Below are 20482 nucleotides of genomic sequence, written 5' to 3'. Positions count from 1 at the left end.
GGGGGAGGAATCTATGGCCATCGTAGTAGAGTGAATAGAATATTTAATATCGCATAAATTATATGAAACATCCTTTATATATATAAATATAAATAAATATATATATATATATATATAAAAAAAAAAAAAAAAAAAAAAAAAAAAAAAAAAAAAGCACAGGTACTTGTATTTAGCCCTAGCTTTTTTATTATTATTATTAATATTCAAAAAAATATACACATTTGTATTTTGTAGAGCAAAAGTTAAATATTAATATTTCTCATCTTTTTTTTTTTTTACTTTTTGATGATATTCAAAAAGAAGAATTATCAATAGGCTACCTGAAATTATATTTTCAAATTCGGCTATCTGTGCTGATCAGTTTAAAAAAAAAAGGAGATATAATCTTCCTATAGGCTGAATTTCTGATTCAAAAAGTAGTAGTAGTAGTAAATGTTTTAAGAGTTTGTTACAAAGTAGCATTAATGATGGAGGAGGATTTCCTTTCTTCTTTTAAACTATATATATATGTTAAGGTGTGTTATTTGCTACTTAAAGATTTAAATACAAGATCTAAATGAACAGTAGAAATAAAACTGTAGTATCATTTATTAAAAAGTATGTTAATAATAGCCTCATTCGCTATGCTTGCATCATGATGAATGGGCTTCTTCCAATGATGATAATGTTGCAAAATATCTTTTAAACTCTCATCTTTCTCAATGATGCTAGAAAATAAAATAGCTTGTTGAATACAATCCAATGAAGTAGTAGGTGTCAGTAAGAAGGGTATCATTTCCATAAATCCATGATTAGCAGCATACAAAAACGAGGGATTCATTCCATTTAGATCACTTGAGGGATTCCATTTTACCTCGTTACCTAAATAAATGACCATTTCTATCTTCCGTTGTTGTACTGCCAACTCGAAGGCTCTTTGAATATCATCATCTTTACTCTTCATCGTCTTTATTAAATATTTTAAACAATCGAATCTATTCCAGTATACACAGAGACTTAATAATGAGCTCCTCTTTGATTCATATTTATCCTCCCACCATCCATTTCGCTCTTGTGTAAAGGCACCGGCATTTACTAATGCTTGTACTATCCTTTGGCTACCATCATGACTAGCCATGATGATAGCTTCTTCTAAAGGGAATGTAGTAGATGATCCATCATGCTGACCAGAGGAAGACCATATTAGATTGATGGATGTTGGATTATTTCTTTCGCGTTTAACCAGTAGACTACGAATGATCTTTAAACTCTTGTTTCTAATAGCATAATGAAGGGCAAGTCTACCGGATGTATCATACAAATCAACACGTGCTCCTGCTTCCAGGAGAAGACAAGTGGAAGTCTCAAGATGATCATACGCTGTATAATGTAAAGCAGTCCATCCACGTATATCTGTTTGATTTAAATCTAAATCAGGATGCTTTATCAGAGCATCAATACCTGCTGAAAACCCTACTGAAGCAGCGATATGAAGTGGGGTTAATCGGTAGGGTCCCTGTCCCTGATTGATCATATCCATGCCAACTCCCCTTTGCAAAATCCTTTTAAGAGCCTCTAACGATTGACATTGGCATGCCCAACATAATAAATTAATTCCATTATTACTATCATCTTTGATATCATTCGATACATTCAGCTTGTTTTGTTTGATAAGTGTTGTTGTTGTTGACGATAATGATTTATTATGTGTCTTGATTCTTTCGTTTATATCTTGTGTATGATCAAATCTTCTCTTCATTCGACTATGAATCTATCTTAATAATTAGCTTCCTTCCCCCTCCCTTCCCCTAAATTAATTTAGAGTTAAAAAAAAAAAAAGGAAAAGAAAAAGAAATGAAAGAAAAAGAAAAAAAAAAGGATTAAAAGTAGAAATAAACTAGTTAATTAAAGTAGATATCAATTTAAATCAAGTAATAAAAAAAATCTTGGCAGTAGTTGGAAACATAACATGATAGACCAAAGTTATCGCAATAGAATCAGTAGTGGTCGTGAGTCTGCGGTTGCTAGTGATGATATTTATTTGCCAGCAATGTCTTGGCACTGAGCACAAAATAAAACTCAGTCATGGATCACACTATTCTGAGATTAAAAGCAGAGACTACTTACCTACTGTTGTTGTTGTTGTTGTTGTTGTTGTTGTTATGGATATGCAAAAAAAAAAAAAAAAAAAAAAAAAAAAAAAAAAAAAAACAGTCTCATTCTTCGTTAACAACGGATATTCAATAAGTAAAGAATTAGGGCTTTTAGTAGATGACACAAATTTATCGTGAAGCATGATTTATCATCATGAACACACAACAAACTTTATTATTGTTCTCCTATCTTCCCTCTCCTTTTTTTTTTATACCTGAATAACTCTTTGACAGAAAAGATATGTTTATCTTTCCAAAAAAAAAAAATACATACACACGTTTTATCTATGGATTATAATAATGATAAAGAGCTTTATCTATATTAATTACGCATTGTGAAAGAATTTGAAACCTACTCCAATATGATTCCCAATGAATACTAGTAACTTAAAAAGGAAAGGCATGTTTACATAAAGAATACACTATAATAATATGAGTAAAAGGATAAAATAAAAAAAATAAAAAAAAAAACTCCTTGACTTGTTATGACTACTATCATAAAAGAAAGAGTTATATTTATTTATTTATTTATTTTTATTATTCATTTATTTAAGAAGATGGGATCTAAAATTTTAATAAGCTGATAAATAAATTATTATTAATAATGACAGTTGTTGCTTTAGATTTCCCACCCACGTAAGAACAACCCATATGTCCTTAGAGCACATCATATCATATCCTCGACTTTGATTGAAATATCAATAATAACTATAACAAAAAGGCAAAATAATAGACTTGAAAAAAAAAAAGAAAGAAAAAACTCCCTAAATTATGAATCAATCACTTTTTTTTTTATTGTACAAGAGATAGAGATTCAAGTTTTTTTTTTTTTTTTCAGAATAAAATACAAAAAAAAAATAGAAATATAAATACTAATACACGAAATATAAAAAATTAAAATTATAATGTAAAATTGTATATAAGGAAAAAAAATTATTAAATGGTTTTGATGATTATAGCTAGTAATAATAGTGTATGAGTGTGGATGGAGGAGTGAAAGGTTCTTAGGCCTTGTTCTTCTTTCTAAGTTCTTCTTCAATGTTAAGACCATACCAGCCAAGATAACGACCAATTTCATCAATAGACTTTTGCTTGGTTTCGGGAATATAGATTAAGACGAATGCAAAGGCAAACAAAGAAAGACCAGCAAAGATAAGGAAAACATAGGGACCACAAGCGGACAATAAACTAGGGAAGATGAGACCGATGACAAAGTTCATGAGCCAGTTAATAGCCAAGGAACCTGAAGAAGCAGGACCAACGGCATAGGTAGGGAAACATTCACCAATAAGAATATAAGGAATCATACCATAACCAACAGCAAAGGAGGCGACGTAAAGCATGATACAGACGACTTGAAGAGCACTGATGTTGTACTTCATAGAGATAGTCATGATGACACAGAAGATGGTCATACCAACGGTTGAGACCAACAAAAGTGTCTTACGACCCAAACGATCGACAAGAGAAAGACCGATGACGGTAAGGACGACGTTCAAAGCAGAGACACCAATTGTGACATATTTAGCATTGTGATCAAATGAGGCTTCAAAGATAGTGGTAGAGTAATACATGATAGCGTTAATACCAGTCAATTGTTGAAGAGCGTTAATGATGAAAATCTTGATAGTCAACCAAGCCAAGACAGGGATAGCAAAAACTTGGGCAAAACTAAGTTGAAGTTCACCCTCATTATCATTACCACCACCAACAGCATTATTCTCCTTAGCGACAGCATTGTTATCAAAACCAGCAGCAGAATCCTTATCTTCCAAGTTGGCCTTTGTTTCTTCACCACCCTTAGAGAGACCAAGGAGCATATCAGTAAATTCAGCTTCAATATCACCATTACGAAGTTTAAGGAAAGCAGCACGAGCTTCATCCACTCTGTTCATGTTGACTAACCAACGAGGAGATCTAGCACAGAAAGGAAGAACGACCATTTGGACGATAGTAGGAGCAATGGTGATAATAACCACAATACGCCATCCGATAGCAGAATCTAAACCAAGAGAGATAATTTCAATAAGTAAAATACCAATGGTAGTCAAGAGTTGCAGTGTAGACGTAAGAGCACCACGATATTTAGGAGGAGCAATTTCAGAAACGTAAACAGAAACAACACAAGTCATAAAACCAGAACCAATACCAACAAAGATACGTCCAATAGCAAATTGAGCAGATTTAGTAGCAAGAGAAAGTAAGATAGCACCGATAAAGAAGTTAACGTTCATTAAAATCATAGAATCACGACGACCAAACTTATTATAAAGATAACCACTACCCATAGCACCGATAAGACCACCAACAGCAAACATACCAGTAGAAACACCCCTAATATATATATAAATATAAATATATTACAAGTATTAGAATAAGTTTTATTATTATCATTGTATATATATATATATATATATATATATAATATAAATTAACTTACCAAATCCAATCACCCATAGGGATACATTGAGGTAAAGGAGAATGAGGATAATAAGTGATAACACCTTCAGGAACATTAGGACATTTCTTAACAGCTTCACCAGGAATATTCAAAGCGGATGTATTCACACCAGAATTGAAAGCACCTAAAGATGCAATAATAGTACAAAAAACGACGAAAGATCGAAGAGGAGCCTCTCTCGAATCCATATTGAATTTATTATAAAAGGTAAAAGAAAAATAAAATAAAATAAAAAGTTAATAAAAAATAAATTAATATGTAGAAATACAAATAGAATGAAGTAAAAAAAAAAAAAAGGGTAAATGCGTAAAATTCTCATGTCTTTAAATATGTTTTCTCGATCCAATGTCGATTTTTTGCGGACAAATAAAACTGATACCCAACCAAAATTTTCCGTATTTTTCAGTTTTGAAGCAAATTCAATGTATGTCTTTTCCCCTTCAGGGTCTATTAAACAACTTGTAATGGAAAAAAAGAGGGAAACTACCTCCATTACATGATACCAAATAAACTATGTTATTCAAATCTTTATAAACTCTATCTTATTTTCCCTTTCTTTCCTCTTTTTTTTTTCTTTTTTTTTTGCTATTATTTCTTTGATTTAATTATTTTAATGAATTAACACATTATTACTTGAATCAAAGCCCACAAAATAAAATCTTCCGCTGAAATAAATTCAACAACAAAATGCATGTAAACCAATAATAAAAAAAGAACAAGTGCGTCCATATTGCCTTTCTAGGTAATAATTCTATTGTTGACAAATTCGAAACTGGGGGAAGTTTCACATTGTTTCGAAATAAAAAAAATAAAAAAGTCAGAATTATTGGAGTTGTTCTAGCTACAAAAAAAAAAAAAAAAAAAAAAAAAAAAAAAAAAATATGAACCCTTTTTTCTAATTGAGTATGTCCAGGGACTTTATAATGTAAAATGGATAAAAATGGTATAGATTTGTTATGATAATAAAAAAATAAAATAAAATAAAATATACACATATTTTCTATATAAAAAAAAATGACATCCATAATTTATTGTACATTTCAAATAACACATAATCTACGCGAAATTATATACATTCATTTGTTTATTAAAAACTTTGTTTCCTCTTCTACTGCATTATAAAAATATTAAATTATTAATTATAGCAAGTCAAAAAAAAAAAGTAAAAATTTTATTGGTTAAAATGGGTTGTTTCAATGAAAAGCAAATAGAAAAACGTTTACATTAATAATGATTATATTAGAAGCTATTTGTGCCGTTGTAAATAATACTAATAATATAGCAATAGTTTGTATTATTATTGTTATTATAAATCAAGTTTTTGTTGTTTTTTTATATATATATTTTAACTCATATTAAAGAATATATATGCATAAATTACACGTCGTTATTGTAATGTATATTGTATCAGTGGAAGCCTTTTTTTTTATGTATACATCCATTTAAATATGAATTCACGATTTATACTCTTTGTTTGTTCATATCATTCACTTATTTGTTACTTTTATTGGAAAGTAGATTGAAAAATTGACTGATAGTTAATAGGAATATAGACAGTTCCTGAGATGAAAATTTTCCAGTTTTTACCTTCATTAGCAAATTTACAGTAATAAAATGATAATAATAACAATTCTTTTATTCAACTATTTCCCAGTGACTAAAAAAAAAAAAATAGCTTTCACTTTTCCCTCTCCCCTCCCCCCCACTTCAATGTCTTTTTTTGTACATAAAAAAATAAAATAAAACTTTATAATTATTCATTTGTTAATAAAACAAAAATTCATTTTTATTTATTTCCCTTTGTAAAATAAATAAAAAATATCAGCATACATGAATCCTATTATTGTTTTTTTTTTTCTTCAAAGTGATTTTTATTAAGATCATCATATGGGGGCTACATCAAGTCAATCTCATGATTTTGCACTTGAAAAAAAAAAATACTCTATTTAGTTAAATTGTCTTGAATCGGTCATTTCTTTTTTCTAAAAAGAAAAAAAATTGTGGGTTAAATATTAAAAAATGATTGGATGAAACATTTCAACAAGCATATAAACTGCTTACTTTTAGAAAATCATCCGATATAGCGTTATTTTATCCAATCAGCTACTTGATTCTATTTCCTTTTTTTTATTTTATTTCTCTAAACAATAGAACAATTTTTTTTTTACCTTTCCTCTCCTTTGCCTATTTATTAATTAAAATGAAATATAACAAATTAAACAAAAAAGACAAATACAAAAAAAAAAGACAAATACAAAATAATAATATGTTTGATTTTAAATCAATAAAAACGGGAAAGAGTTATGTTTGATTTTTTCGAAATTTATCCGCATTTTCCCAGATTTAATAAAATAATGAAGAGGGGCTCCAACATGTTTAAAGTAAAGCAACCAAAAAAAAAAAAAAAAAAAAAAAAAAAAAAAAAAAAAAAAAAAAAACTTTAGTGTGAAAAATGTTGTTTTTACAATATATGTTGTTCATACAAAAGTATGTATAAAAAAAATTAAGCTTTTTTTATTTTTATTTTAAAAAAACGCTTAGAACAAAATATAATAATCATGTCTGCTGAGTTGAGTTATTATGTTTAACTCTTCATTACAAATCATAAAAACTTAAAGTTATTTTATTTTTTATTTTGTTTTTTATTTTTTTTATTTTTTTATTTTTTTTATTTTTTATTTTTTTTATTTTTTATTTTTTTTATTTTTTTTATTTTTTCGAAAATAGAGAAAACCGGAGTAAAGCGGCGAGTTTTTATTTTATTTTTATACTGTTATTCTTGAGTGATGTACTTGGGCTTTCGGATTGTAAAAAAAAAAAATAACTTTTTTTTTTCCCTTCGAATCCCTTCTTATTATGCTTTTTTCCTTTCTTTTTTTTTCGATAATGTACAAATTCAGGGTTTTAGTAAAAAAAAGGGATCAAACTTTTTACATTACATGCAAAGAACATTTCTTACTTACACAGAATAATAATAAAAAATACGACTTTTCATTTTATTAATATCTGCTGCATAATATTTTGAAATATTTATATATAATTATTATATTTATATCTCATTTAATCCCCCAAAGAAGCGTACGGAATATGAATCTTATTTTGCTCTTATGTAACTTTGCAAAAAGATTAAAATAAATATTCTATTCCCCCCCCTACCACTACCTCCTCCTCCTCCTACGATTATGAAAATTGTTTAAATAAACATAAAGGATATGGCTCTACTTTTATTTTAAGATTTTTTTTTTTTTTTTTTTTGGTCGTAAATATAGTTATGCACAACAAGTAGTATAACTTTATTTAATATGCTTTATTTTTACGACTAAAAAGAAAAAAAAAATAGCGCTACAAAATTGACGAATTTAGATATATGATTGCTTAATATTTTCTGACAGATACTATTATTTAACTTTAATCTTCTTTGGAGCAAAGATATACATCTATATATGTATATATGTATGTATATAGATATATATAAGGGAGGGGAGAGAGGAAAATTATATGCCTTATTTTTTTTTAGTCGACTTTCTTAGCCAATTCTAGTAGTAGTAGTAGAAGAAGAAGAAGAAGAATTAATTCAATGCTTCATTTACAAAGTAGTCATATCCGTATTAAAATGTAAAAGATGACAGACATCAGAAGATGTAGAGTTGCCTTGTATCAACTTGGAAATAGATATTAGTTGGAAGAAAGAGTCTTTCAATAAGAAACTGGTGAAATATCTAGCAAAGGATTATTTCAATAATGTTGTAAATAAAGAATAGTTAAGGTGAATTAAATACCAGATTAATATAGCAAAATGACTTTGCAGCAGTGTTTCCTGCTTTTAAGTTCAGGATAATAATATGTGTTGAGTATATACATATATTTATATATATATTTATTTATAAAAGGTTTAAAAGTCTTTCTGCTTCTTTTTTTCTGTTTGTTGTCTGATGAATGGTCGAGAACGACATTCTATTACTGTTCGATACTAAGTAAGGTCTGACTTGTGTTGATCAGTTGTTAATACTGTCAATTCTGTAAGTATGTTGTGGTGATGGTAGGAGGAGGAGGAAGTAAACTCATGAACAGTATGTTTCCGCAGTTCTCACCTTTAGCTTTTTTTTTGGGGGGAATCAGAATTGTTTCCATCTTCTCGTCATTCATCTTGTTCATATTCAGACAATAATAATATATAAAGAGAGAGGGAGGTTTTTTCTTTAACCGCTATTTTATTGGTTGTAATATATATATATATATATATATATAGTATAACTTGTTATTGTAGTGAATGTCTTATATTATAATTTTTAAGTCTAGGTGATAGTTCATTCTTCTCTAACACTTCTCCTTTCCGTAATAAGTGAATATATCTATCTGTTGTCTGTAGTTTTTCTTTTATGGGGGGGTGCAGAGAAAGAGGAGTGGGGAATAGGACGGGAGAAAATTGTGTTAAATAAATGTATCTAAACTTCCACCAACAATAATAAGTACATCAATTCTGATCATAAACTGGGTTGCCCCTTTATCAGAAGCATTTCTCCTCCTCCTTCCTTGATAATATTACTAGCAGTAGTTTTGTTAGATTAAATATGAATGATGAAATAGGGCAATTATACGATTAAAGTGCATATAGTAGTGTATCATCATGCTGGAATACACTCTCACGCATACTGAATAACATTCAAAAAAAAGAGAACCGTGATGAAGGACATCCTCAACTATTACTCGGAGAAGAAGATATATTTTTCAAAGAATTCGGCTTGGCGTGGTGGGACTTTTAGTTGAAGAGTTCAGATCAGATTGTAAAGTCTATTATGATTGTCAGTTGTCTATATAGATAACCAATTTATAATAATAAAAAAATAAACCATTATTTATTATATAATTAAAGAAGTTATTATTCATATAATAAAACGACTAGTCCATTGTACTTGACAGTACAGTAATATTCATCCAATACTCATTAGCTTCAATGATATATTCATTATCAGAGTATTCGAGCATTGTTATTATTAATAATAATAATTACATTATGTGATAATGAGTATTGTTGGTTATAGCTAGAATATTTACTATCATACATTATTTACTTTGCTAGAAAAAAAAACGTGTTAATCATGTGAAAGCAATGATATGTCTTGTTGACTATTCTATTTCTGTTTTAATGCAAGACAAATCTTAAAAAGAAGGGTATATCACAAAATAATTTCAATAGTATTCATTTATCCTTCAACTCCACATTATCAAAGCCTTTATAGATAGTATTTTTTTTTTATTTTTTTTTATTTAGTTCTGTAATGTTTAAAAAAATATGCATATATCTTGGGAAACCTTTCTCCCTTCCCTTTTATTTTTTTCCATGAGAACTTACATATAAAAAAAAAAAATAAAAAATAAAATTAATATTAATAATAAAATAGCTTTTGCATTTCTTTTCTTTTGGAAATTGATATTAATAGTAATTATTTATTACAAGTGGGTATCTCCATATATAGAAATTTATGCTTTCAAAAAAAAATATATATATATATATATGCATATTTATACATTTATATACATATTTACATATTTGTATATTTATATGTTATTTTAAATATTCGTATTTTATGTGCATAGTACTTTAGTGAAGAAAGGGAAGCTTTTATGGTTACATAAGATACGTTTCAAAAATTATTCATATTACATAAACTGATTACTTAATACATTTTTTTTTTGTTGAAATTCCCTACTTAATGTATTACATAAGATTTTAGAAAATTCCGTTTTAAAAATGTGCCCGATTAACATTTGTATTAAAAAAGAAAGTGTAGTGAGTAAATTTTATTATTCCCTTCTTCATATAGAAGCAAGTTAGCCTCACTTATTATTTCTGTGGCTTTAAATAAAATATATCAGTATTTAATAAGCTTTTACAAAAAAAAAAAAAAAAAAAAAAAAACTTATTTATTATTATGACTATACTATGATTAATTATTTGTATTCTATACTATACACAAAGTTTTATCAAAAAAAAAAAAGGGAAAAAGAGTTGAAATATTTACAGTGAAGAAAAGAGGATTGATGAATAGAAAATAAAAGGGAGAAGAGGTATACAAATATTAAAAAGCAGGGAATTTTGACCTAAATGGGTCACCACGAATACGACCATAAAGATGAGTAGGCTCTTTATATTTTGCAAAACAAGTAGTGTCACCATCATCTTTTACTTTTGGGATATAGGGTGGTTTTATTTTACGTCTCAAGACTTGATCAAAGTTTGTATCAGCAAACCAAGGATGTTCTCTAATTTCTTTACTTGTATAACGGCCTTCAATGTCAGATGTTAATAAGTTTTGTAATAAATCTTTTAAATTAGAACTCATATCTTCAGGCCAATCGACTCTACATTCTAAAATCTTTTGATACAAGTTAACAGGATTTTTATCTACAAAGGGGGCACGTCTAAATAAGAAAGGAAGAAAAAGAAATAGATAGGCACAAATTAATATCTTTTTTTTTTTTTTTTTTTTTTTTTTTTTTTTTTTTTCCTATATAAATTTAAATACTTTACCCAACAACCATTTCAAAAATTAAGACACCTAGACCCCACCAATCAACAGCCTTTGTGTAGCCTTTAGAGAGTATAATTTCTGGTGCTAAATAATCAGGAGTTCCACATACAGTCCAAGTTACATCCTCAATACGTTTAGCAAAACCGAAATCAGTTAATTTGACATGACCACGAGCATCAATCAAAATATTTTCGGGTTTAAGATCTCTGTAGACAATATCATTTTCATGTAAATAAGCAAGAGCTAAAAGGACTTCTGCAGCATAAAATTTAGCTGTTTGTTCTGGAAATTTCTTTTGCTTTCTAAGGATACTAAATAATTCACCACCAGGCACATAATCCATGACCATAAATAAATGTGTATCATCTTGAAATGCGTCCCATAAGGTAACTAAAAAGGGATGTGCAATTTCTCTCAAGATAGTAGGTTCATTATTGATATGCTCAACTTGTTTAAGTCGAACAACATCATATTTATCTAAAGCTTTAATAGCGTAGTGTTTTCCATTGACCTTGCTTTGAGCTAAATGAACACGACCAAATGAGCCAGTACCTACTGTACGTTTCAAGATAAAATCATCTAGTCTTAATTTGCGATGTTGTCGACGACGTTGCTTAATATTATTAGCTCTTGCACGAGGTACAGCATGAGTGCTTACCCGAGTAACATGAACAGGACGAGGAGAGAAATGTGATCTCATAGGTGATCGTGGCTGTGTGTTAGTCGCAGTATAAGTAGGAGTAGGAGCAGTAGCAGTAGCAGTAGTAGCATTAGCATTAGCATTAGCATTAGTTGTAGTTGTAGTTGTAGTTGTAGTAGCAGTAGTTGTTGCTGTTGTTGGTATTGCTGCTGCTGCTGCTGCTGCTGCTGTTGTAGTGTTACTGTTACTGTTAGTGTCAGTAGAGGTATTCATTATGGGGGTAGTAGTGGTGTTATTTGTTATGTCTGAATTTAAGCTATCGTCCTTGTCGTTGCTATTCTTTAGTATCATAGCTGAATCGGGGGATAACGATAATGCAACAGCGGCAAATTCAGCTGTTACTTCAGGTGAAACAACAGAAGTTGCGGTAGTAGTAGTGGTTATTGTTGTAGGCTGAATATTAAAGTAGCTATCAACAGCCTGTTGGTCGTCTACTAATCTTGGTAATGGTGATAATGGTGAAGCTTTAGTTGGTGAGGAAGAAAGATAATCAGGAATTGTAATAGCTTGTTGCCGAATAATTGCTCGTTTATTATTTTGAATAATGGGTATTGAATCTAATTGGTTAAAAAGATACGAATCAGAAAAAAAAATTTTGGTTTTATTTCATTTTCATTTTTTTTTTATACCTTCTTTCCTTTTATCTTTGACAGGTGGAGACTGAGGTGGAGAACTTATTATTGGTGTAATCGTTATTGAATTGGGGATAAAGTGTGAATTAATAGTTGTGGAAGAAGAAGAATTTTCACGAGTATGTGAAGGAGTAATCACATTATTAAATCCACCTAATTTTAAGATATGAATGAGTTGTTCAAGTTATTATTGCATCTTATTGTATTTATACCTGAATAACAACTACCTTCATCACTTGTAATACTACTTGTAATACTAGGTGTCTTTGTTATTGTAGGTGATGATGGGGGCGAATTTGAATTATTTGATTCTTGACTCGTTGTACGCTTATGATGTTTATGTCTTCCTTTTAATGTAGATCTACGAATAAGTTGCACTCCTTTATTAATAAGATCCATTATATATAATTATGTCAAAACTAGATAAAAAAAAATCTATTAAAAAAAATAAATAAAAAAGACACTGCTACATTTATATAATATTTCATTTATTTCAAAGTCACATCAACTACCAAAAAAGAAAAAGGTGCCTGATACAATTTAGAAATTAAAAAACCACTAATGAAGATAAGGCTAAAATATTACGTCGTATTTTTTATATATAACTCCGATAACTATATATGTACTTTTTTTTTTTTTTTTTTTTGAGTCGGGCACACTCATTATTATAATATTTGGTGAAAGAAGTAATATCAGAAAAAATAAAATAAAATAAAATAAAATAAATAAATAAACCCTTATTAATTAATAATATTACACAATAGAATCTTAATATAATCACGGGTTTCTTTTTATTTTTCTTTAAAGCATAGCTTCTTAGTGTAGTAAAATAGAATGATAGAATCTATTTACCCCACAACAGAAGATAAATACATAAAGAATAAGCTTATTATAACAGATAACGCTTTGAAGAAAAAGTTAAACCTTTTTTTTTATTTTTTTTTTATTTATTTATCTGTGCAGTGAAGTTTTGTGTGCAGTGAATGATTGGATACAATGGAATATTATTTTCTATTGCCTCCATGGTAATAAATTAGATTTAAGGTTAATTATTGTAAGTTATTATAATTAACGATCATTGTATATACATATACATATACATATTTACATATTTTTTTTTTGTTCTTGAAGTATTTATTACTACTTTTACAACATCATTTCTCTGTCTAATTTCTAATGAAAAAGTAGTAAATATTCTATACAATACCCATGAAGAATATTATTATAATACAAACGTTATTTTCATCTGGTAAATACTACTTCTTACACCGCATTAGACTCATTTTAACTATGGTATAAAACTCAGTGTCTAATTTTCTTTCGGAGAATACATTATATAACACCGTGTTTTTTCGGATTCTTGGGCCTATTTTTAAAACACATGCAAAAAATATGTATATACACGTATATGTATTTATATAGTCATAGTTTTTTAAATTACACAAAATACTAGAAATAATAAGCTTAGACATCATGATAGAATTATTTTTTTTTTCATTTAAATCTATGTATATCGTAGAAGCCTTTTATCGAATAAGACAATTTTAGAATGTTTGGCCCGTATTGCTGATGATTGAGTCCATAAGTCTAATAGGCCTCAGTGATTTGATAAAGTTAGTTTATCGAATTTCTAAATCAACTCTTATCTAATAATAATTTTTATCAGGACGGAAAAAAAAGAAGAGGAGGAGAACGAATATTGATTATCAGTTGGTGGTAGAATTAGATATGATAAATAAACAACTCTAATTTATACCATCTATCTGTGTTTATTTACAGTATTCGTAATTCAATAATAAATCTTCTCTCATCAAGTAGATTTGTGACAGAAGTTTGGTATGAATTTTACATAGTAATTAGTTATAATAGGCTTTTCAATCATTCTTCTCAGTACGAATTCCTTTGAAAAAAATGTTAGACAATGATTCAAGCCTTCTTTTTTCCTTTGTTAGAATATCTAAATCTATAGAAATACATCATGTATAGAAATATTAATATCAACTTTTGAGTTTATCTACCCTATGACAGAAGGGTATATCTGTATTTATACTTTAGGCAAATGCCTTTGACATAATAATAGCCAGAGAAGGCTATTTAGAGCAATGGCTGTAAGAAGATAGGTTTTACTACATGCGTATTTACGCATGAAAACGAATATCCGAACGATCTAATGCAAACATCATTTGTATTCAACTTTTTAACTTTTTAGTAGGAGTCTATCTTAGCTTAAATTACTTTCTCTAATCAACTTTTGCTTATTGTCGATTTAACTTTTTTTTTTTTTTTTTTTTTTTTTTTTTTTTTTTTTTTTCTTCTTCTTCTTCTTCTTCTTCTTCTTCTTCTTCCTCCTTTTTCTTGTCTAGTCATTTTGACGAGCATAGTTATGTCTAAATTAAGTCTAGAAATTATTAATGTTTAAATGATGGTAGGGTACATACGTATATGCAATTTCTACTATGTTATCATTAAAAAATATCATAAAGTCTCTTTTACAGTTTTCTTTTTTTTTCTTTTATATATACACATATATATATATCACTGTCTATGGATTATAATATAATATAATATAATATATATGTATATCATTCATAACTTTTGGTATTTATTTGGAAAGAGTATATTCTTATCCTAATGTTATGACTTGTTACAATCATTACTATCCATTGTTAGCAGTTTGTTTGTTTGTCTGTAATAATAGTCCCTTTTTTTCAGTTTGCTAATATGATACGAAAGGTTCCTATCTGAAGGCAAATAATCACGGACAAATACAGGATGAATAATTTAACCAGACGTAATATTCTACACCTTATTTCAAGCTAAAAAAAAAAAAAAATATCATAGTATTTTATAATATTCAGAAAGGTTATATGTCTGATGCTTTGAAAATAAAGAAACTTAATATTGGAATTAAGATGGAAGTTTATCTATAATATTCAGAATATAAAGCAGCAATTTGATTTATTTACGCTCTTCTATCTAAATATACAATATAAACACATCGTATTATGATTGCTTCAATAATAGTAGTATAATTAACATGACTGGGTGATATAGAACAAGTTGTTTAGCTATTACTAATTGCAGAATAGATTTTTCAATACTCAGTTTCGTTAGGTTTATTATAATGCAAGAGCAGCTGATTCTATTATTAGTCAGTCAATAAGCCTAAAAAAAAATTCTAATAAATGGCTTTATTAGTTATGCATAGATTGGCACATGGATTAGTGAGAATTGTGCGTGTGTGTTTCTTTTCGCAGTAATCTTTACTTCTATTATAAATAAATAAATAAAAAATATTATTTAGACAAATATTAAATAAGAAAAACATAGTCAAGACACACACACACATACAAAGTACATTCTTGAATAAGCATTATATTATACATGAGCTTGATATAATTAACATTTTATTTATTTATTCATATTATTTATTTATCCTTGTCTTTGGCTAAATATATAGAAATCTACTAAGTATATTATTTTTAAATCAATACTAATAAAAAAAACTTACCGAGGAGCACATCTAATAATATTATCAACTCTTAAAATCATTTCAGCAGCTTCTGAAGCAGATAAAAGTACTTGTTTCTTAAGTTTAAATGACTCAGTAATACCCAATTCTCTAACATCAGACACTGTTCCATTGACCATGTCTAAACCAGCTGTTTTTTTACCTTCATAATGGGCGGCTCTTAATTGAGAGACTAGTTCTGAAGAATCAAAACCTGCATTATCAGCCAATATAGTAGGCATTTGACGAAGTGCTTTTGAGAAAGATTCAGCAGCAATAGCTTTCTTACCAGCTGTCTTTGCTGCTACCTCATCAACAGCCTTAGACATTAACATTTCAGAACATCCACCACCCAAGACAGTACGAGGTTCACAAACTGTTTGTGAGAGAACGGAGAGTGCGTCATGAAGTGATCTTTCTGCTTCATCTAATAATTGTTGAGTGGCACCACGAAGAACGATAGTACAGGCTTCACCAGCTGCAACTCCAGAGAATTTAATCAATTTATCTTCGCCAATAATTACTTCCTCAATCAAATCACAATGTCCTAACTTGACAAGTTCTGGATGATCAAAAGTAGAAGTAATTTCACCTCCTGTCACCAATGCTAAACGTTCAACTCCTTCAAAATCAGCATGCTCAATAGTAGCAATACCTGCATCAGCTAATAATTGTTCAGGCCAGTTATAGATCAATTGACGATTAACGAAACAGTTGATACCGTGTGCCTTAATTTTTTCAACTTTTTCTTTCATCTTGTTACGTTCTGCACGTTCGAGTTCGGCAAGTTTACCTGTAGCATCAACACGTACACGTGCACCAAAGATCTTAATTTTGTCAGTGTCCATAGCTATTATTATCATCAGTATCAAATTTTACATATAATTCTTAAAAAAAAAAATCATCTTACATGTATTAGCAACCAAAATCTTTGCATTTTCAATACGTTTAGGACAATTAACACCAAACTTTTTATCCAAAATAAAGCCTTAAATAAATATAATATTAGATCAACAATAGTGTTTATAAAAAAGGCAATGCCTATTTTCCTTTTCTTTTTACCTTCATCTAAATATGAATCAGTCAATTTTCCTCCGGGCTTTTTAATGATTTGGATATTTTCAAGATTAGTAGAACCCTTAAGACGGAGGACAGCATCGACAGCTAATTTAGAGAAATATTCTTTATCTTGAGACAATACTTTTGAACTAAGTGTTGTCTTTGCAATATTAATCAAATCTTGACGGAAAAGTTCTTTATCTTTGCTATGATCAACAGCACTTGCTTCCAAAGTCTTATATGCAGCAGCAGAAGCAAGACGATAACCTTCAATAATTGTTTGAGGATGAATATGCTGATTGACTAAATGTTCTGCTTCTCTTAAAAGCTCAGCAGCTAGGACACAAACAGATGTTGTACCATCACCTACTTCATCATCTTGCACTTTAGATATATTTACAAGCACTTTTGCAGCTGCATTATCCAATGCAATTGATTTTAAAATAGTTGCACCATCATTAGTAACCAAAATCTCACCATTTGAGGCTGATTGAAGAATTTTGTCCTGGATTAATCAAGTCAATAAAAAGTTTTTTTTTTACGTGATCTAAATTATTTTAAAATTTACCATGCCCTTGGGACCAAGAGTACTTTTAACAAGATCACCTACAGCAATGGCACCAATGAAAGATGACTACATTATTATAAAAAAAAAAACGTTTGAATTAATATAACGCAAATATTTCTCGATGTTTCCATTAGTTACGAAAAAAAATAATAATTTAATTTACCAAACGAGCATTCTCAGCCCTTTCTTCAGTTGCCTGATCTTGAAAAATGTTAACAGGAGCTAAAGACTATTAAGAATAAGTTAGTACATTGATGTTCGCCTATCTTTTTTTTTTCTTGCAGTTCAATTAATTTTACCATTTTATGTGAAGATGATGATAGAATTAAGAGAAGAGAAAAAAAAAAAAAAAAAAATTTACAGCAGCGCTGTCAAAATTAATTTTATTTTATTTTTCCCTTAATAACGCGCTTTTTACTCCATACATACACAATAGCTGTGACGTGGTTCACTCTAGATAAATTTTAAGGGGCAACTTTACCAAAGGCTATTGAACTCTATGAGTTCTTTTTTTTTTTAACTAAGTAGGCTATTGTTGTTGTAAATATAAATATATACACATATAAAAAAAAAATGTATATATTATTCTTTACACACACATATATATATATATAAATAGAGGTGTAAAGTAAGTATTACCATTATATCCAGCTTAGTAAAAAGACATACACGTATAGAAAATGGTACAACACTTAATTGATCAGTCAATTATAAGCAGTAATGATAATAATAATAAAAAATATAAGCTTTACAATTATTTAACTTTATTATTATTATTATTATACAAAATATACGTAAAACAAAACATCTATCTCAGTGCGAACAAACTATTGAATAACATAATATCTATTGACCCAATCACGTACAAAAATGCTTGCCTTAGAATATCTTTTGGCTGACCATTTCCTGAAGAATGCATCATGCATTACAGGCTGTGATAGATAATGTAAAAGGTTTTCCACAACAGGCCGTGTTTCTTCAGGGGAATAACCAGATATTTTAGTAAGATTTGATGTCCATTTACCCTTTGAAAGCATTTTTTTAGCTAGCCATAAGGATGCTGCTGCTAATTTAGAGGGTCGTATACTAAGCAAAGTATGATTTACACAGCCGACTTCTAAGAAATATTTAGCCAAAGTTCTTGTATTAACATCGCAATGTTCATCCTCCGTATAAAGACGTCGTAAGAAATTCATAGGATTTGGAAAACACAGCTGATAGCCTAATACCTCTAATATATAGCGCTCAGCCTTGAGTACATTTTCTTTTGAAACTGCAAAATCCGTTATAAATAAGAAATCTTGCAACGAAGGACAAAATGTTTCCTCGAATTTAGCAGCAATATAAAGTGATGTAACTCCAACTAATTGAAGCTTTCCGAGAGCAACAGTGCGTTGTGAAAGAAATCGATCAATGATATTAACAGCCAAGTAAAGGGTCTCTGGAAGCAAACCAAAAAGGTAATGAATCTCAATAACCCAATCAATTAATACACCACGCATCTTCCATGTGACTTCGGTTTGTTGTTCATCAGCATAATTAGGATCGATATCCTTAGATATTTCGGTATCATAAAAATAACCATATATATCGCTAGCATACTCAACTACAAGCATAGGATCATTCCAATTTGTTCTACTCCAAATTTGTGTAGTTTGAAGCATGGCTAATTTAGCACGATCTTCTTCATCTGCTTCATATCGAATCGTTTCCTCATTTACAGTATAGGCCAAAGGAGGAGCATTAGGGGCAAAAATAGAACTATTTGAAAAGGAATCTCGGTTTCTAAAATGAGAAAATGATGAATTCAACATCTCCTTCCGTTTCTCGTTAGAAAGCGGTCCTAAATTATGCTTATAAGAAAAAGTTGTACTAGAGTCAGCAGTGGTATCGACCTTATTGGTATTGGTATTAGAGGCAAAACTAGTGTTGTTATTATTTTCATTTAAAAACATGTGTCTCATTGATCTTGGGACTGTGATGGGTAAAACTGGGACAATGATCATTGGATCATCTTCATCTTCATCTTCATTTCTTGCATAGCGTGTTTTATTGTCTTCAAAAAAATTGTTTATAATACTGGCTACTTCTTTAGTTTTAACTTCTTCCTCTTTAGATTGGTTACGGGTATCATCTTCTTTTTCTTTGAGTCGATTAGGATTGAATGAAAATTTTTCTCTAAATTCTTTCATCTTCATTTCCTCGTTTTTCTTTTTTTTGTTCAAAATAAGCATGATAACGTTTTATAATACGTATAATTATTATTATTATCTATTTACCTTTGAAAAAGGATTTGCGTTAATACTTTTTGTAGACAAGATAGAGCGATCATAAGTAAGCTTTGAATTAGTGAACGAATTCGAATTAGCCTTCAAAGATCCTATGTTGGTTAATTTTATATTCATCGCAGAAGAAGAATTGTTCGAATCAACATTCTCATTTATTCTTTTGTTATTTTCCTGATTTGATATGTCAACAAAATACACGTTACTATTATTATGAGCAAAATTCTCTTTACCTGTTGAAAGTACTGACTCATCTTAACTATTGATTAAATAATAGTAATAATAATAATAGAGTAATGATAATAATGCCAATTATAAGAATAATAATAATTTTTTTTTCTCTCTCTCTTTAAGAAAAAAAAAAGAAAAAAAAAAGGTAATGGTCGTTTTTAAAATGAAAGGTATTTTATTTCTAATGCGTTAATTAGGTGAACTTCTTCTTATCAATTAAATGAATAAAATATGTTAACCAGATTAGGATCTTTCGGTTAATACAAAAGAGAGGAGAAGAAGAAGAAGAAGAAAGAATGAAAGAGATATAATGAAGTTACTTAGTTACAGAAACCCTTTTTTTTTATTATTTTTCTTTGATTAGTGACGC

General features: G+C 28.9%; 6 protein-coding genes across 6 annotated transcripts; 1 reads left to right on the top strand and 5 right to left on the bottom strand.

The window, feature by feature from the left end:
- Nucleotides 1–325: 325 nt before the first annotated feature.
- BX663DRAFT_499671 (ankyrin repeat-containing domain protein) lies at nt 326–1818 on the bottom strand. The gene has a single exon (XM_051526216.1). It carries the CDS (start codon nt 1736–1738, stop codon nt 584–586), a length of 1155 nt encoding a protein of 384 aa, XP_051385409.1. The 5' UTR covers nt 1739–1818; the 3' UTR covers nt 326–583.
- Nucleotides 1819–2922: 1104 nt separating this feature from the next.
- Nucleotides 2923–5152, bottom strand: BX663DRAFT_281623 (general substrate transporter). The gene is made up of 3 exons (XM_051521987.1): nt 4573–5152; nt 4027–4466; nt 2923–3966 (listed from the first exon to the last, which is right to left on the bottom strand). Exons 1-3 carry the CDS (start codon nt 4779–4781, stop codon nt 3137–3139), a joined length of 1479 nt encoding a protein of 492 aa, XP_051385408.1. The 5' UTR covers nt 4782–5152; the 3' UTR covers nt 2923–3136.
- Nucleotides 5153–7287: 2135 nt separating this feature from the next.
- BX663DRAFT_499668 (uncharacterized protein) lies at nt 7288–7826 on the top strand. Its single transcript, XM_051526215.1, has one exon. The coding sequence runs from the start codon at nt 7380–7382 to the stop codon at nt 7563–7565; it is 186 nt and encodes a 61-aa protein (XP_051385407.1). The 5' UTR covers nt 7288–7379; the 3' UTR covers nt 7566–7826.
- A 2847-nt stretch (nt 7827–10673) lies between these two features.
- Nucleotides 10674–11826, bottom strand: BX663DRAFT_429165 (kinase-like domain-containing protein; the record flags this gene model as incomplete). Its single annotated transcript, XM_051522718.1, has 2 exons — nt 10674–11016; nt 11126–11826. 2 exons carry the CDS (start codon nt 11824–11826, stop codon nt 10674–10676), a joined length of 1044 nt encoding a protein of 347 aa, XP_051385406.1.
- A 3635-nt stretch (nt 11827–15461) lies between these two features.
- BX663DRAFT_467904 (T-complex protein 1 subunit beta) lies at nt 15462–17928 on the bottom strand. The gene is made up of 8 exons (XM_051524079.1): nt 17896–17928; nt 17760–17825; nt 17597–17662; nt 17032–17533; nt 16880–16957; nt 15970–16819; nt 15810–15906; nt 15462–15727 (listed from the first exon to the last, which is right to left on the bottom strand). The coding sequence occupies exons 1-7, from the start codon at nt 17896–17898 to the stop codon at nt 15891–15893; spliced, it is 1581 nt and encodes a 526-aa protein (XP_051385405.1). The 5' UTR covers nt 17899–17928; the 3' UTR covers nt 15462–15727; nt 15810–15890.
- A 461-nt stretch (nt 17929–18389) lies between these two features.
- BX663DRAFT_499660 (cyclin-like protein) lies at nt 18390–20453 on the bottom strand. Its single transcript, XM_051526214.1, has 2 exons — nt 19876–20453; nt 18390–19806 (listed from the first exon to the last, which is right to left on the bottom strand). Exons 1-2 carry the CDS (start codon nt 19999–20001, stop codon nt 18424–18426), a joined length of 1509 nt encoding a protein of 502 aa, XP_051385404.1. The 5' UTR covers nt 20002–20453; the 3' UTR covers nt 18390–18423.
- Nucleotides 20454–20482: the final 29 nt, after the last annotated feature.

The sequence above is a fragment of the Cokeromyces recurvatus genome (assembly GCF_025118155.1).
Source record: "Cokeromyces recurvatus strain NRRL 2243 chromosome Unknown BX663scaffold_5, whole genome shotgun sequence".
Taxonomy (NCBI): domain Eukaryota; kingdom Fungi; phylum Mucoromycota; class Mucoromycetes; order Mucorales; family Mucoraceae; genus Cokeromyces; species Cokeromyces recurvatus.
Note: the sequence above shows the minus strand (reverse complement) of the source record. Positions and strands in the feature narration are given on the sequence as shown.

Bases quoted from the DNA above. Each gene is read 5' to 3' on its own strand.
- BX663DRAFT_499660 (XM_051526214.1), bottom strand. From the start codon at position 20,001: ATGAATATAAAATTAACCAACATAGGATCTTTGAAGGCTAATTCGAAT. The intron at 19,807-19,875 runs GTAAATAGATAA...AACAAAAAAAAG, and splicing joins ACGCAAATCCTTTTTCAAAG to AAAAACGAGGAAATGAAGAT.
- BX663DRAFT_281623 (XM_051521987.1), bottom strand. From the start codon at position 4,781: ATGGATTCGAGAGAGGCTCCTCTTCGATCTTTCGTCGTTTTTTGTACT. The intron at 4,467-4,572 runs GTAAGTTAATTT...TATATATATTAG, and splicing joins CCTATGGGTGATTGGATTTG to GGGTGTTTCTACTGGTATGT. The intron at 3,967-4,026 runs TGAACAGAGTGG...GTGATATTGAAG, and splicing joins TCCTCGTTGGTTAGTCAACA to CTGAATTTACTGATATGCTC.
- BX663DRAFT_467904 (XM_051524079.1), bottom strand. The intron at 17,663-17,759 runs GTAAATTAAATT...ATAATAATGTAG, and splicing joins GGGCTGAGAATGCTCGTTTG to TCATCTTTCATTGGTGCCAT. The intron at 17,534-17,596 runs GTAAATTTTAAA...TGATTAATCCAG, and splicing joins CTCTTGGTCCCAAGGGCATG to GACAAAATTCTTCAATCAGC.
- BX663DRAFT_499668 (XM_051526215.1), top strand. From the start codon at position 7,380: ATGTACTTGGGCTTTCGGATTGTAAAAAAAAAAAATAACTTTTTTTTT.
- BX663DRAFT_499671 (XM_051526216.1), bottom strand. From the start codon at position 1,738: ATGAAGAGAAGATTTGATCATACACAAGATATAAACGAAAGAATCAAG.